At 42.6% G+C, this 17,610-nt stretch overlaps 1 protein-coding gene across 16 annotated transcripts in view; it reads left to right on the top strand.

Moving 5' to 3' along the window:
• Positions 1 to 17,610, top strand: part of TNRC6B (trinucleotide repeat containing adaptor 6B) — a 262,411-nt gene that overhangs the window by 212,988 nt on the left and 31,813 nt on the right. For 14 of the 16 annotated variants that reach the window (XR_012324172.1, XM_073788147.1, XM_073788155.1 and 11 more), the window contains 4 exons: positions 3,917 to 4,042; positions 16,079 to 16,210; positions 16,478 to 16,573; positions 16,729 to 16,909. Coding sequence is in view for 15 of the 16 variants with exons in the window: in XM_073788147.1 (XP_073644248.1) it covers positions 3,917 to 4,042; positions 16,079 to 16,210; positions 16,478 to 16,573; positions 16,729 to 16,909 (535 nt within the window). In the remaining variant the exon portion in view is untranslated. The remainder of the gene's footprint in view (positions 1 to 3,916; positions 4,043 to 16,078; positions 16,211 to 16,477; positions 16,574 to 16,728; positions 16,910 to 17,610) is intronic. The other 2 variants (XM_073788151.1, XM_073788148.1) reach the window with 1 other exon arrangement.

The raw sequence follows: 17,610 nt of genomic DNA, 5'->3' as shown, positions 1-17,610 counted from the left end.
GTGTCCTTAAGTATCATATTACCCAGAGAAAGGTAACTTACATGTTAGATAAGGAAGCTTTAAGAAGACCGATATTGCCCAGCGTTTGATTCAGCCTGGAGCAGTGCCTTTCCTGGGGTTGGATCTGTCAGTCCTCCAAGGAAGGGCTGTGCAGCAGAAACAGGACTGGCAGGGCTGGCCTGATCATGCCGCCTCGCCTTTACAGGCCCAGGCGGACACAGCAGGCCTCTGTCTGTCACCTTGCAGTAGCTCTGTTGTAGTTTTTGTGGAGAAAACCAGGAATTTGGGGACAATTCCTTTGTGACAGTGGCTCCAGTGATACTTTCCTGGCCTTAGCTCCATGACTACTTGTCCTTCTGCTTTCATCTCTGAATGTCACAGAAGGACATTTAATTATTAGTTGCGTCCATTCTGTTTGCACGTGATGACTTTTCACATAGAAATGAAAGGATGGTATAAAACACCTCTTACGCTATAGTCTTCAAGACGCATATAGATCGTTCATATGCTTTCTAATTGTTGCCTTAGCACATTTTAAAAATGGACTATATTATATCCATGTGTTCAGATTGCTTAACTCTGGATTGAGAGTTACAGGTAGTTTTTTGTTTTCTTCCTTGATATTTCGCTCTTTTTCCTAATGTTTCCACAGAGGACATGACTGTGTATTACTTATATAAACAGAGAAGAAACAATTATATCCATTTTGGTGGGGAGGAGGGCTCTTTTGGGTTGAGATATATCAAATATAAGATAGTCTTAATAGTCTTGGTTAATGGTGATCATAAGTATTCTCCCAGGATCACCTGATTATCAGATACTTATAGTACATAAACTTTAGTATAAGTGACCAGCCAAACTAGCTGTGCACTGGACTCTAAAAAAAGGTCATTTCTCTTCATTTTTTTGATCTGTGGATTGCTACAAAGTCCATTGTGAACCAAGTTGATTATACATGTTCTATCCAAATATGGTTATGGTTTTTTCACACTATTTTCATGCAGAGTTAACATACTTCATAATTTCAAAATAAAATTTGAGGGTTTTTCCCAAATTACAGAAGATTTCAATTAGCTTGATAACCTTGTTTTTAATCTATATACCTTTCTAAGTTAAACATTGTAGTTGAGGCAAATATCACCAATAATTACTAGGCTCAGGTCATCATTAAAGCCTCACATACAACAGTGAAGCTTTAGAAATAGCCAAATAAGCCACCATTTTTATATATATATATATGCTTTTGATGCTGGTTCTCCTAATCTCTAAATATAGTTTTTTAAAAAAAGACTGGATTGGGCTTCCCTGGTGGCACAGTGGTTGGGAGTCCGCCTGCTGATGCAGGGGACACAGGTTCATGCCGCGGTCTGGGAAGATCCCACATGCCACGGAGCGGCTGGGCCCGTGAGCCACGGCCGCTGAGCCTGCGCGTCCGGAGCCTGTGCTCCGCAATGGGAGAGGCCACAACGGTGAGAGGCCCGCGTACTGCAAAAAAAAAAAGACTGGATTTGTATGTTTACCATTAAATACATTACTGTGCAAAATAGCTGCTTCTGAGCCAAGAAGATGACCAACTTGTGATGCCAAAGGTTCCATATTAAAAAATAGAGAAGATGGGAATTCCCTGGTTGGCTTAGTGTTTAGAATTCTGGGCTTTCACTGCCATGGCCCAGGTTCCATCCCTGGTCGGGGAACTGAGATCTCACCAGGCACATGCCACAGCCAAAAAATAAAATAGCAAGATTTAACAGTAAATAATAAAAATGATCTAAAAAGGGTTTTATTTTTTTAAAAAAGGTATTTTTTGATAAACTTATGTTGACTTATCTTTTTTATTATCTGTATCAGGTATATCCAAGTGTTTGGTGTGGCTTCAGAGACACTTGATAATGAAAACCTAAAACCTTTGGTGGGAGTGGGATGGACTCTTTCTCCTAGGAATAGGAAAGTAGGGCTTGATTTTACAAAAACCAAAAAAGGTAAATTCTTTGTAATACCTCTTACCAGAAAGAGAGGTTGAAATTTAAAACGACCCATACAGAGCAGTTTGGAGCCCTACAAAACATAGGTTCTGGCAAGGACTTCAGCTGTCAGAAACCCCACCATCCAGGAGCCATCCATGAATAATTAACATCTAATAACAAGGTCATTACTTTGATAGTAAAGTGTGAGAATGATCTCAGTGGAATAGTCTTAGCAAAATAAATGTTTCCTATTTTCCTGGGAAGAATTAGTAGCTAAGCTCCAGGATCTCAGAAAAGTTAGAACTGAGCCATTTCACCTCAGAATGACAAGTTTGATTAGTAAGACAGGAGAGGCAGAGACATTAGAGTTTCTAGAACTAAAGGTCTTTTCATGTTTAAACAGTCCTTTGGGAGATTTAAAATTCATGGTGGATATTTGATTTTCTTTTATGAGATGTACACAGATTTTAATTGCCATTTCTACTTTATATTCATAATCATTTTTATTTTCAATACTTTTAAGTTCATTAATTCCCCTGAAGCAGTCCCTTAATCTATTTTGAATCATTAAGCCATCAAAATATCTTTGGTGCTCTAGAACTTAAGGACAAAATTCTTCTTTAAAATTGCCTTAATCCCCACGATTCTAGGGATAAGATGATGGTGGTGACCTCAGCTCAGAGCACACAGACTTGGTATAAGCAGTGGTGTAGCTGTCTTCACTGACGGTGTTCAGTGGGACGTTTGTTTTCAAGTGTATGAAATTGGTGGGTCATGGATGTTTGCAAATGATGTGCTCATCCTACAGACCAGGGCTTGATTGAGTTTCTGGGAGTACAAAGAGGGAAATATTAAGCTGGTGGTGGAAGTACAGGATGGAAGATAACTGTAATATGATTTGATGATGGATCCTATCAAAGAGTTTTCAAGTGTTTTGAGAATGTAGAGGTGGGCTCAGTGAATCTGAATGTGCAATGAGGAATGTTTGGGAGAAGACTTTGTTGATGAGTTTGACCTCTGAGCTGGGCCTTGAAGAGGCCAAGTGAAGATGGTATAGAAAACTACGTCGGGCAGCGTCAAGTATCGAATATGATTTCTTTGCTTCTCTGCTAGAAACAAGTCAGAAAGGAAGGGCCATCATATACAGCCCAGCTTTTTATAGCTCTTTGGTTGGAGCAGTCTAGAACTGCTTCAATGAGTTGATCATCCAGAAATCAGGGAGCTAAGCTTGTTTTTTGACTAGACTGATAGTCATACATTTGAATGAGAAGTTACAGGTGAGTAATGTTTTGTTTTGGTAGCCCTGGAATGATTTTTCACTTTTTCCCTTTCTTCCTTTTTTATCTCACTCCGTGGTTGATTCACATTTCCTCGTCTAGTAAAGAAGGGACCAAGCAGACCCAGGACAGGGAAGGGTGCTCGGATTTGGAGTAGGGTCCTCAGGGAGCTAGGCTCACAGTTGGGTGGCACTGGTTTTACGATTGAATCAACCAATTCAGAAAGTCATATCATAGTATTGTTTTACAACTGATATTATTCACAAGCCTGCATTTTTACTCAGTTGCTTTTTAAGGTGCGTCTCAGGTTATATAGTTTGAGAATAAATTCGGTAAACCCAATCTTAAAAAAGAAAGTAGTTAAATAAATGTTATACTGCCTGTACCTTTCAATAACAGCAACAACAAAGTAGTGTTTTTTCTAACATTTGACTAAGTTTAATGCTTTTGGTTTATAGAATGCATCAGACTGCAGGGGTGGTGATGATATGCCCATGATTGGATTTGAATACTTTTCTGAGCATTCTGAGATCAGGAACTTTTTTCAGTTGTAAAGTTCTGTGATTCCACGGAACACGGGATATGATTCTTCTGAGGGAGAGAAAACCTGAACTGTTTCTTATTTGTGTTTTCTTATGTTAACAAAAAGCCTCACCGTCGCTGTTCCGTTGACAGGGTGGCAATCATGGTTTGTTTGGAAATAGCACAGCACAATCGAGAGGCGTGCACACCCCCGTGCAGCCACTGAATTCTTCTCCTAATCTCCGGGCGCAAGTGCCTCCCCAGTTCATTTCCCCCCAGGTAAGCCGTTCATGGATCCACAATTCATAAGTAAAAGTCCAGGTGGTTACTAGTTGTCAACTGACTGGTTTTGTGGGCGTAAAAGGAATAACAGTTACCCATCTAAAATGGGAAAAAGCCAGATGCCAGGGATCAAGATTTTTAGAACAAGATGGCAAATCTCGTTTGTTTTTTTTTATTGTATCGTGCATACAAAGTAGATGTTTTTACATGAAAAGCATTATGATTATATTCCTTTTAGATCTCCTGTATATTTTCCCAATGCTATATTGATTTTTAAACTGTGTATAATTAAAACTACTGTGTAAATTCCGATGCGTCAACATTCAGAAGTTGGTTGCCCTCAAGGCTTCACAGGGTAATTGCCAGGTTCTGGGTTATTCTGAAAAGTTTTGAGGAGATACATACTAAAACACTGACTGGGTGTTCTAGGGGGCGTTCAAGAACTAATGAAGCGGCAGAGACTTATTCACAGAGCAACTTTGTGTAGGACACGGTCTTTTGGGTACCATGGAAACCCTTTAGGACCCTCTATTAGCAGGAGATTGGACGAGTTGTTCAGGGGTATAGGTGAGAGATTTGTGCCAGTCTACCACATACTGCCTCTCATACACCTTTGTGGGAAACAGGTCTGAGGAGCAAAGTAAAAGCTGATAAGCCCAAGTAAAGATTCAGTGTGTGAATCAAGATCAAGAGCTTTGAGTCTGTCCCATCGTATAAGAGGGGGTGGGATACTTATTAGATCCAGCCAACAGGTTGTGAAGGGTCAGGTTTTGTTGTTTGTTTTTTGATACATCTTGTAAGACAGAAGCTTAAAATGTTTATTTGAAACCATAATCTATAGATTTCAAACCCTGCTTTGGACGTTGAGTCTGTCTATCTTGGTAGAGGAAGGAATGTTGATCGTGCCCCTGCCCCCATCTTCACGGTCCTGTCTGGAGTCGTCTTAGGTCTCTCTTCTTCCCCTTCCCTTTCTCTTGAGTTCCACTCATCCTTCAAGTCCCAGGTAGACAGAGCTGTTCCTGACTTCCCCAGCCCTTTACAGTGGCAGTGTCTTGCCTTTTGGAGCACTTGCCAACATGCCTTGCCATCAGGCCAACAGCCGTCCATGGTTATCGAACGTCTGCAGTGTTTCAGGTTGTGTGTTGGCAGTGCATGGTTGAAGAAAACACTGCCTCCCCCATCGCTGCCTCCTGGAGTTGTGGCGGTGATGGCAGAGTAGTCGGTAGATAGCGTGCTGCATGGAAAAGCTTAACAGAGTTTGGGGAGCAGGGTGGGACCTCACACTAGCAGTGACATTTAAGCTGGGTCTTGAAGAACGAGTCAGAGTTCGCTGGGCACAGCCAGATGAAAGGTGCCTTCCAGGAGGCAGGAGCAGCTTGTGCAGGGGGCAGTAATATCTGGAAGGACACGGCACGTTTGGGGAAATGCGGTTAGTGTGAGTAGTTAGTTTGAGCTTGTGGAAGTGTAGGTATGCTGTCTAGAATGGAATAGGAAGAAGATAGTCAGGAAGTTTGGGGCCAAATTTGGAACGGTTTTGTTTGCCTTGCTAAGTAGTTTGGACTTTGTCCTTTGGTCACCATGGTTTGTAACATTATCTTGGCCGCTACTTAAAAACACAGTTTCTGGGTCTTCCTCAATCTACTGAGACACAGAGTCTTGGGTGTTGGGGCCTCACCACCCCCAGGGGATTTTTACATGCTCCCTAGAGTCTGGCTGCTCCTGCTAAAGATAATGTAGTGTTAGGCAAGATTTCTCAACTGAGTGGCAGTATAGGAAAATTTAAGTTTTGGAAAAATAACACCATGATATAGACGACATGTTTGAATGACAGAATCACTAGAGCAAAGGAGATCAGTTATGAAGCTAGTGCAGGAGTCCAGATAAGATAGTAGCAGTCAGGGGGACTTCCCTGGTGGCTCAGTGGTTAAGACTCCATACTTCCAATGCAGGGGGCCCGGGTTCGATCCCTGGTCAGGGAACTAGATCCCACATGCATACTGCAACTAAGAGTTCGCATGCCACAACTAAGGAGCCCACAAGCCACAACTAAGACCTGTCGCAAATAAACGAATGAATGAATGAAACACAGAATGAAATTAAAAAAAGATAGTGGCAGTGGGAATTAAGACCTCCTTGTGAAGGTCACTGGTGATCTTTGTGTTGTGGAATACAGTGATCTGTTCCCCAGTTTTTACTCATGTATCAGCATTTGACACAGTGGATCACTCCCTCCTTTTTGAAATAATTCATTTGGCTTTCAGACACCTTCTGTATTGGTTCTCCACCTGCCTTTTCTTGTCTTTCTGCTTTACAAGTTCTTCCTCACTTCCCCAGTGTTTAAACATCAGAGTACCCCAGTCTCAATATCTGAACCTCTTCTCACCACCTACATCCACTTTTAGGTGATCTCACCCAGTGGAATGACTTTAAAATACTGACAGTTCCAAAACTGTGACTTCACCCCAGATCTCTCTTCTGAACCCCAAAGACTTCTGGCCATCTTTAGTAGGATGCCTTATAGGCATCTGAAGTGAACACGCCCAAAACAGAACTTCCTGTTTCATCCCACTCTCCCCTCAAAACATCCTCTTCCTCTAGGCACCTGGCAGTCTCATCCTGCAGGTGCTCAGGCCAGAGCTGGTTGTGAGTTCTCACAGTGCACAACCAATCCAGCAACAAATCCTCCCTTCAAAACTTCATCCAGCGTCCGACCATTTCCTACTGTGACCATGGGCTCCTGACTGGTCCCCCCGCTTCATCCCATACTTGCTCCCTCGAGTCTTGTTTTCTGCCCCGAGTTCACACCGATCCTCTAAGACCGCACTGTCCAGTGTAGCCATTAGCCGCATGAGCACTTGAAATGTGACTTGTGGAATGGAAGAACTGAATTTTGGTTTCAATGAATTTAAATAGCCACACCAGATTAGCGCCTACCGTATGGACAGTGCAAATGTGGGACATTTCTGTCAACACAGAAAGTCAAGGTAAATCATGTTACTGCTTTACCGGGACCCCTCTCCTGGCTCCCTCTCTCACTGAGAATACAAAGCCAGCTCTTCACTGTGGTCTTTGGGGCTCTTGGTGACCTCCCTGCCCCCCACACTTGCCGCTCTCCTGTTCGTCCAGACCTCTCCAGCCAGCTGGCCCCAGTGCACGGAACATACTCCCAGAATGCTCTTCTCCCAGATTGGCACATGGCTCCGTCTTTATTTCCTTCAGAGCTCTGCTTCAGTCCCACCTTATCAGGGAGGCTGTCCCAGGCTGTGTATAGTACACCACCACCACCGTTACTCACCCGCACCCCACCCCCAGGAGGGTAATAAGCTTCACAGCGGCAGGATCTGTGGCTGCTCTGGGTTGCTGCATCCTGAACATCGACAACTGTGCAGGGCATGTATTTTAAGTTCAGTAAGTATATGTCAAGTCACAGGAGGATGCATTTCAGAATGATCTAGAAAGTGGAATTGTTAGGAAAGCACAGTGAACTTAGTCTGAGAGACTTAGGGTCTCCAAATCTCTTTATGACCAAAGTATCTGCTCTACTTGGAAAGGAAAAGTACTTGCGTTCTCCTACATTTTTGAAATGTGTTTATTTAGCAAAACATGGTTAACATAAAAATTCTTTCTTTTAAAAAAATTTATTTATTTATTTTTATTTGGCTGTGCCGGGTCTTTAGTTGCAGCCTGCGGGATCTTTGTTGCATATGTGAGCTTTTAGTTGCGGCATGCATGCAGGATCTGTCTCCCCCACCAGGGATTGAACCCAGACCCCCTGCATTGGGAGCACGGAGTCTTAATCGCTGGACCACCAGGGAAGTCCCAGAAAAAAATTCTTCCCAAAACTACCCTCCCGCCCCACTGGACGCAAGGACAAGAATTATTTTTACGTAATCCCCTATCCAGACTTTGTTCGTACACAGGCATGCTTTTCACATAACTGCATTCATGGTCACAGCAGCCTGCTATTTTCATTAACATTGGGTCATAACATTTTCTGGTTACTAATATAGTCTTCAAGTTGATCATTCTTAATGAACAAAGCAGAATGTTCCATCAGGTAGACTTGATTTGATTTCCCTTTCCCAATTATTGGATATTGTTTCTAATTTTCCACTGTCATAAGTAACGCTGTAGAGAAATCCTTTATACATAGATCTTTGCCCACATTATTTCTAAATTTAGTTGCCCAGAATGAAATTTCTGGGTCAAAGCACATGAACATTTAAAATTCTTTTTTTTTTCTTTTTTAAATCCATTCCCCAGACCTTCTTTTATTTTATTTTTATAAATTTATTTATTTATTTATTGGCTGCGTTGGGTTTTTGTTGCTGCGCGTGGACTTTCTCTAGTTGCGGTGAGCGGGGGCTACTCTTTGTTGCCATGCATGGGCTTCTCATTGCGGTGGCTTCTCTTGTTGCGGAGCACGGGCTCTAGGCGCGCAGGCTCAGTAGTTGTGGCACACAGGATCATTAGTTGTGGCTCACGGGCTCTAGAGCGCAGGCTCAGTAGTTGTGGTGCGCAGGCTTAGTTGCTCCGCGGCATGTGGGATCTTCCTGGACCAGGGCTCAAATCTGTGTCCCCTGCATTGGCAGGTGGATTCTTTTTTTTTTTTTTTTTTTTTTTTGGCAGGTGGATTCTTAACCACTGCACCACCAGGGAAATCCCTGAACATTTAAAATTCTTAACGAGTGACTTCCCTGGTGGTACAGTGGTTGAGAATCAGCCTGCCAATGCAGGGGACACGAGTTCGAGTACTGGTCCGGGAAGATCCCACATGCCACGGAGCAACTAAGCCCGTGTGCCACCACTACTGAGCCCATGTGCCTAGAGCTCATGCTCTGCCACAAGAGAAGCCACTGCAATGAGAAGCTCATGAACCTCAATGAAGAGTAGCCCCCACTCGCCACAACTAGAAAAAGCCCGTGCACAGCAACGAAGACCCAATGCAGCCCAAAATAAATAAATAAATTTATAAAATTCTTGATGAATATTACCAAATTTTACATCCATTTTAACCGCTTTTTAGGGACAGTCAGTAATGTAAACATAGGAAGAAGATATAGAAACTCATCTTTAAGATTTGTTACAAATGTTCCATACCATGGTTTTTTTCTACCTTGCCTTTTTCTTCCTGTTACTCAAATGTTCAGAAAGTAACATATTCTAGAGGTGTTTGTCTTGCTTTTATTTTTATTTATTTTTTAATAAAGAGACCTTTTTTTTTTTTTTTTTTTACTTTTATTTATTTTTGGCTGCATTGGGTCTTCATTGCTGCTCACAGGCTTTCTCTAGTTGCGGCGAGCAGGGGCTACTCTTCGTTGTGGTGTGCGGGCTTCTCATTGCAGTGGCTTCTCCTGTTGTGGAGCACGGGCTCTAGGCGCACAGGCTTCAGTAGTTGTGGCGCATGGGCTTAGTTGCTGTGCAGCATGTGGATCTTCCCGGACCAGGGATCAAACCCATGTCCCCTGCATTGGCAGGAGGATTCTTATCCACTGCGCCACCAGGGAAGTCTGTCTTGCTTTTAAATTGCTGTCATTTTGCACTTGTAACGCTTCATTAAATGCCATATTCACTCCCAACTAGAGCTTCACTTTCTCCAGCCCAGCTGGAGATTGAAAGGATTTTAAGCCAGAATAATTAATTCCCTGCCATGGGAATGTGCAAGCCTGCACTTTAATTACTCTGCAACCCAGGTATGAATAGTCATTTGCCAGGAGCCCAGTGAAGCATCTGTCTGGTCCTTTGTATTCACTGGAGGAGGACAGTACATGTGAATCTGAAGAAGGGAGAAGTTGAGGGCTTCCCTGGTGGTGCAGTGGTTGGGAGTCTGCCTGTTGATGCAGGGGACATGGGTTCGAGCCCTGATCTGGGAGGGTCCCACGTGCTGCGGAGCAACTGGGCCCGTGAGCCACAACTACTGAGCCTGCGCGTCTGGAGCCTGTGCTGCGCAACGAGAGAGGCCAAGATAGTGAGAGGCCCGCGCACCGCGATGAAGAGTGGCCCCTGCTTGCCACAACTGGAGAAAGCCCTCGCACAGAAACGAAGACCCAACACAGCCAAAAAAATAAATAAATAAACAAGCCAATAAAAAATTTTTTTTGAAATAAATTTTAAAAAAAAGAAGAGAGAAGTTGAGCAGTGCTAGATAGGAAGTCCTCAAAGTACAACCTTGATAGTCTTTATAACTGTCAATTTATAGAACATATGAGATGCTGACATTTAAATTAAAGAATAAAAATACGTTGTGTTAGCATTTCTTTAAGGTCTTTCTGTATCTGTCTATCTGTAAATAATATGTTTCATGTTCCCTTTTTTGAACTTTATGTAATGAAATCATACAGTATGTAGCCTTCTCTGACTTTTTTACTTGATAATGCTTGTAAGATTTTCCCATGTTGATTTAGGCAGTTGTGGTTCATACTGTATTCTACTATATGAATATACTATCCTTCATTTACCTTTTCTACCCTACTATCGATAGACATTTGGGTTGTTTCCAGATTTTTGCTATTATGAGCAGTGCTGCTGTGAATATTCCTCTATTTGTCTCCTAGGATGAATTTCTCTAGGGTACTGCTGGGTCATGGGCATGTTTTACTTTGAATGGTGGTTTCTTTAGCTAGTTTTGAGTAGTAGGAATAGTAAGGAAGGTGGTGGGATCATGGACTCGTGGCAAGGGGTAACATACATTCTCAAGACTGAAGAGAAACGGTAATCAGGAGACGAGCTGATTTGTCCAGTAGGTCTTTTAAAACTGAAAGAGGGGGCTTCCCTGGTGGCACAGTGGTTAAGAATCCGCCTGCCAATGCAGGGGACACAGGTTCAAGCCCTGGCTGGGGAAGATCCCACATGCCGCGGAGCAACTAAGCCTGTGCGCCACAACTACTGAGCCTGAGCTCTAGAGCCCACAAGCCACAACTACTGAACCCACGTGCCACAACTGCTGCAGCCTCCTGCGCCCCTAGAGCCCGTGCTCTGCAACAAAAGAAGCCATGACAATGAGAAGACCGCGCACCGCAACGAAGAGTAGCCCCCGCCCGCCGCAACTAGAGAAAGCCCACGCACAGCAACAAAGACCCAACACAGCCAAAAATAAATAAATAAATAAATTTATTTTTAAAAACTGAAAGAGGGCTTCCCTGGTGGCACAGTGGTTAAGAATCCGCCTGCCAATTCAGGGGACTCAGATTCGAGCCCTGGTCCGGGAACATCCCACATGCCGCAGAGCAACTAAGCCCATGCGCCACAACTACTGAGCCTGCGCTCTAGAGCCCACGAGCCACAACTACTGAAGCCTGTGAGCCACAGCTCCTGAAGCCCGCACGCCTAGAGCCGCAACAAGAGAAGCCACTGCAATGAGAAGCCACGCACAGCAACGAAGACCCAATGCAGCCAAAAATAAATAAATAAGTAAGTTAAATTTAAAAAAAAATAAAACTGCAAGAAGGGAGGAGAAATGACAGTTCAGACAATGGCTCTTTATTTTGGAGGCCAGTAGGTTGGGAAAGAAAATAAGCAAAGGAGATTTCCCATGAATCATAGATGAAAGCTTTGGAAAGGAAGTCAGAAACACGCTGATCAGTACAGCCAGCCTGGAGCGGCACTGTCCAGTAGAAATGTAACACAAGCCACATAATGGGATTTAAAGTTTTTAGTAGCCCCATTTAAAAGATAGAGGGCTTCCCTGGTGGCGCAGTGGTTGAGAGTCCGCCTGCCGATGCAGGGGACGTGGGTTCGTGCCCCGGCCAGGGAGGATCCCACATGCCGCGGAGCGGCTGGGCCCGTGAGCCAAGGCCGCTGAGCCTGCGCGTCCGGAGCCTGTGCTCCGCAATGGGAGAGGCCACAACAGTGAGAGGCCCGCGTAATGCAAAAAAAAAAAAAAAAAAAAAGATAAAAAGAAACTGGTAAAGTTAATTTAATAATATATATTCTTTAAACCAATATATCTAAATTATCATTTCAACCTTTATTCCGTGTTTTTAAATTATATTAAAATTTTTACTTTCCTTTTTTTAATACCAAGTCTTTGAAATCTGGTGTGTATTTTACACTTAAAACACATCTCGGGACTTCCCTGGCAGTCCAGTGGTTGGGACTCCACACTTCCACTGCAGGAGGGCATGGGTTCGATCCCTGGTTGGGGAACTAAGATCCTGCATGCCACGTGCTGCGGCCAAAAAAAAAAAAAAAAACAACCCACATCTCCACTTAGGTTAGCCATGTTTCAGCTGCTCAGTAGCCACATGAGGCTAGTAGTTAACATACCAGATGGCACAGGCCTGCAAACAGAGTTATTGTATTCGTTTCTTTTCTAGAAACTGCCACAGCAAATGACCACAAACTGGGTAGCTTAAAACAACAGACATTTATTCTCTTACAAGTTCTGGAGGCTAGACATCTGATAGCAAGGTGTCATCAGGGTTGGTTCCTACTGCAGGCTCCAGAGGAGAGTCTGCTCCGTGCCTCTCTCCTAGTTTCTGGTGGCTGCTGGCAGGGCTTGGTGTTCCTTGACATGTAAATGTGTCACTCCCATCGCCACCTCCATATTCACGTGGCATTCTTCCCTGTGTGTCTCTGGACTTTCTCTTCATCTAAGGACACCAGTCATTGGATTAGGGCCCACTGTAATCCATTATGTCCTCATCTGAAACTTGATTATGTCTACAAGGATCCTACTTTTGAATAAGGTCACATTTCTGAGATCACAGTTGGGCATGAATTTGGGGGGTGGGGGACACAGTTCAACCTGGTATAGTTGCTAAACCAAATGAATTTAAGATTCACACTGTGAAGGTAAGAAATACGATTCCATGAGTCACTGAGGTATGGTCTAAGACTCTGGTTTAGAATATGGTGTGATAGCGTAGGATATATCTCCACTCGTAGCTTCCTTCCCTGTCCCCGACCGCTCCCACCCCCCACCAAACAAAAAAAAGAAAAAAAACTTTTAATACAGTGAGGTTAGAACCATTATATCAGAGACAATAAGTTAAGCCACACTGGTGACCATTTGGGTGAACTCAAAGGAGAGATGAAGAAGAATAATTATTTGAGATGAGTTGTGGAAGGTGTGTCCCTCATGCTGGCCATAAAACTCGTGCAGCGGTAAAGTGCACAGTAATGGTGTGCCTGCTTTGAGGTCCTACCTGCTAGGGGTCTGTTAAAATAGAAAATCAAATAAGGTGGGTTTTTGTTTTGTTTCGTTTTTTTAAGTCAGTTTATCTTTTTATTTTTAATTAAAGTATAGTTGATTTACAATGTTGTGTTAGTTTCAGGTGTACAGCAAAGTGGTTCGGTTATATATATCTATATATCTGTTCTTTTTCAGATTCTTTTCCATTATAGGTTATTACAAGATATTGAATATAGTTCCCCATGCTATAAAGTAGGTCCTTGTTGTTTATCTGTTTTTTATATAGTAGCGTCAAACAAGTTTTTTAATTGGTTGGCAACACTCAGCATCTCGCAGAGAGTAGAGAGGAAGCAGCTGGGAAAACTATTACTTTAAATCAAAATACTTTCCAAAATGAGAGAATTGGTAGTTTAAATGCAAGTGCCTGAGATCTTGGAAGAAAATGAGTTGGTGAGCCAAGTATAGGAAACTTGAACTTAGATGTTTTTAGACTAGAAAGTGTCAAAGAAAAGATAGGCAGATATTCTTGAGAATGTAGCAGAGACGGTGACTCAAAAGTATTAGGAAGCTGAAGAATTTAACTTTGACTGTGATGCTAAAGAAAGGTAACATGGGAAGACCCCATGGCCTTCTGATGAAAGCTTTCTGATGACTCACGTTTTATAGGGTCATTTTTAAAAGATGGAAAGTAAGGGTATGCAAGCAAGGGTGAATGTGTGAGAGTCATGCTGGGAGATTAAAACACAAAATAAGTTGAGGCTTGTAAAAAGTGTCTTAGAGCTTGGTTTGGTGCAATGTGGTGACTGGAAAGGAATCATAGCTTTGGGCTCTTCATATAATGCTGACTGATTAAGGGGAAAGAAAATTTTTACTGCTTTTGTCTTCTCTGTTAAGAATAAGGGTGTTCAACCGAAAGGGTTTAAGATGCATTAAATCCTATAGCAGAGAAAGAATTTGTGGAAAGAATTGCAGAGCCCTGACTGTGATCTTTGAAGAATGCTTGGGGTCTTCAAGGAGGAGGGTTTAATAATGACAACCCCTCTTTCCTGCCCAAATCCTGAATTTTTAAGACAAAAAGAGGAAGGCTTCCAGGGGCCTAAACGTCCCCTTTACTACCGAGAAAGCTGATACTGGAGAATGTGAGCTTCCTAATACTGAATTCCAAACTTAACCCCCTAGTAACTGGAATAGGGCAGTCCTCCCTGTGGGCTTGCTGCCAGGATGTAAGGGAAAGAGGCCCAGAGTGTTATGATAAAGGTGGATGCCCCTCTGTGTGGAGCCTCAGGTCAGCAGTGGGAAAGAAGCACCCCTCCCCTACAATGAAGTAAGGAGAATGGGGGAATTTTTTTTTTTTTCTAATTTTGAAAGAACAAGGAAAGTGGCTTAAAGACTGATGAACTTGGTGCCAATTCCAAGCAAGATTCTAGAAAAGATTATCAAAAACATGGTTTCTGAGCACCTGTACTAGGAATCGAGAATCGTAGTTTGCTAACATATTTGAACTTAACTCGTTTTCTTCACTGATTGGTAAAAAAATTTTGGATTATAGGAACGATAAAGTTGTTGTATCTCTATTTTGACAAGTCATTAGACAAGCTGTCTAAAACAGCTGTGTTGATTAGAGATGAATGACTGTTCCTGGACTTAGACCAGTTTCAGGTTGGAAGGACGTTTTTAGTGGCACGTGACTAAATTTATCTTCAGCTCTGTCAAGTTCAACATTCCTGTCAGTCACCAGATGGAGAAACTCAAACTGGGAATAAGTGAAATAATAGGTAGAAAATAACTTGGTGGGGTGACTGTTAGTAAGTTAAAACATGAGAGGTTCATTCATCTAATAGGTGTTTATCGACCATCTGCTATGTGCCATGCATATAAAGATAAATGTAAAGTCCTAAGGATCAAAACATAAATTAATAAAATTTTTAAACCCAGCTGCTTAAAAATTACATGGGGGAGTAAAACGCCCCATGTAATTTTAATCTGATGCCCTATCTACAATTTTAATATTGTAGATTTTAATTGACAGTAGGCTTAATGTGTGAGTTAGGAGTTATGATATGATCATCAGAGAAGTTGAGATTGTAGGGACCGTTAAAAGCATGGCTTTTAGAAGAATAGTTAGTGATGGCCAGGTCTACCCAGTATTAGACAACGTTGGGAAATGGCTTTTCTGTCCTGGGCTCTGTGTTGAGAAATTGAATGAGATACAGGTGAGAGAACTGATCATACGTAGCCTGGAGATGAGATGCAGGGGAGCTGTAATCATTGTCTGGACATCTGAAGAACCATCCTGTGAAATAATATGAACATGTACGGAGTGCATTTCTAAGCATTTGACACGGACTAACTCGTAAAATCCTCAAACAACCGTTTTGGAGATAAGGAAAGTGAGGCTTCGAAAGGTTTAGTAAGTCACTTGCTCTGAGTCCTATACCTTAGAAAAGGCAGGTCCACATGGTCTGCCTCTAGAACTAGGCTTCTGACACAATGCCATTTACCACTCATGGAAGAGGGAGTAAGTTTGTTCTCCATGACACTCACTGATTCAGTGGGTTCCGTGGATGTTTTTATAGCATATTTCCAGTAATAACTTCTCAGACAAAAGTTGTATTATCATTAATTTTTTTCTTGATATTTTCTAGATTGTAAAATTCATAATTTTTCGTGTAGAAAAATTGGGAAGTCTAAAAAGAGAATTAAAAAGCTCCTGTAATTTCACCACTCAAAGACAACCATTGTTAACACTTTGGTGTATTTCTCTCAATCGTTCAATATTTTTCATAAACATTTTTCAAGGAAAAAATTGGCAGTGCTTGCTTTAGCTCTAATAAGATTCATGTCACGGAAAAATAAAAATTTTATTTTGATAAATTCTGAAAGTTCCTTCTTTTGGCTAGGTTTCTGCCTCAATGCTCAAGCAGTTTCCCAACAGTGGCCTGAATCCAGGTCTTTTCAATGTGGGGCCCCAGTTATCTCCTCAACAAATTGCCATGCTGAGCCAGCTTCCACAGATTCCCCAGTTTCAGTTGGTAAGTAGCAGATTTTCCTCCTATAGCTAAAAAGGTTACTTGCTTTTTTTTCTTTTTTTTTTTTCTCTTTAGCTTTTATTTGCTTCATTTCATGCAAACTGTTGAGTGTGCTTAAGGGTTGATATATCAGCTCAACTGCAGGTAAATGTGACCCGTAGACTGGGAACTCGGTGGTGCTTCCTTCACGGGCACTTAATTCATTCACAGTTTTCCCAGTAAGTCTGTCTTAAGGAAACTTGCGTCCTCTCTTTCTCCCCTGCTTTGTAGGCGTGTCAGCTGCTCCTGCAGCAGCAGCAACAGCAGCAGTTGTTACAGAACCAGAGGAAGCTTTCTCAAGCCGTGCGCCAGCAGCAGGAGCAGCAGGTACGTGGCACTGGAAGGGTCCCCCTGGTGCTCCACGGGAGGAATGCGTCTCTGCTTAACCTCTTCGATGGCAAACATGACTCAAATGCTGCCTTTCCCCGTGAGGTTCAGGGTGTCTCACGTGTCCATTTTCCCTTGCGCCTGCTCGCCTCCAGCTGGCTCGAATGGTGAGCGCCCTGCAGCAGCAGCAGCAGCAGCAGAGGCAGCCCAGCATGAAACATTCGCCGTCTCATCCCGTTGGGCCCAAGCCGCATCTGGACAACATGGTCCCCAACGCTCTAAATGTGGGGCTCCCAGACCTTCAAACCAAAGGGCCAATACCTGGATATGGTTCTGGTAAGCTGTGAAGTAATGAAAACTGCCTGTTGAAAAATACCTGCCAGTCATGTTCTCAGCCTGGGGGTTGGACCTACATTACGCTGTTTTCACAACAGTTGTGCAGGGTAGGTGAATATTTGTATCCCTCTCTTTCAGGTGAGATATCTGAGTTATTGATATCCTAGGGTCTCAGTGGTTTCCTGAAGCTCACCACACAGTAAATAACAGAGACAGGCCTCCACCTTCTCTGGGTCCAAAGCAGTCTTTTATTACTTGTGAGTGGCAATCAGCTCTCCTACCACCAGGAATTTTTTCAAGCCAGTTAAATGTTTGTACCTGCTGTGACTGCTACACACGTCTGAGGTTATAATCTAATAAATTATGTACAAGTTGAGGCGTTTAGCTCTCCAGATAAAATTACCTTCTCTTGGAAAAATGGGGAACTGATATTAAAATTATAAGGCAAACTGATAAAATTCTTCTGATATTAGTATCTCATCTGATTTAAATAGAATTAGCACAAGTAAAGTTATACCTTTGACATTCATCAAGAATTTGTTGGCAGGCAAATCGTAGCTCTTTCAGAACTGGGGAACATGTTGTAAGCAGAGTCCAATCAGTGAGGCAGCAGTGATTTAAAAATAAAATTAAAAAGGTACCACACCCCACAGCGTTTTTCTTCTCAGACTGACAACATTTAGATTTTCTTTCAGTAAAGA

This window comes from Tursiops truncatus, chromosome 11 (genome assembly GCF_011762595.2).
Source record: "Tursiops truncatus isolate mTurTru1 chromosome 11, mTurTru1.mat.Y, whole genome shotgun sequence".
Classification (NCBI taxonomy): Eukaryota; Metazoa; Chordata; class Mammalia; order Artiodactyla; family Delphinidae; genus Tursiops; species Tursiops truncatus.
Note: the sequence above shows the minus strand (reverse complement) of the source record. Positions and strands in the feature narration are given on the sequence as shown.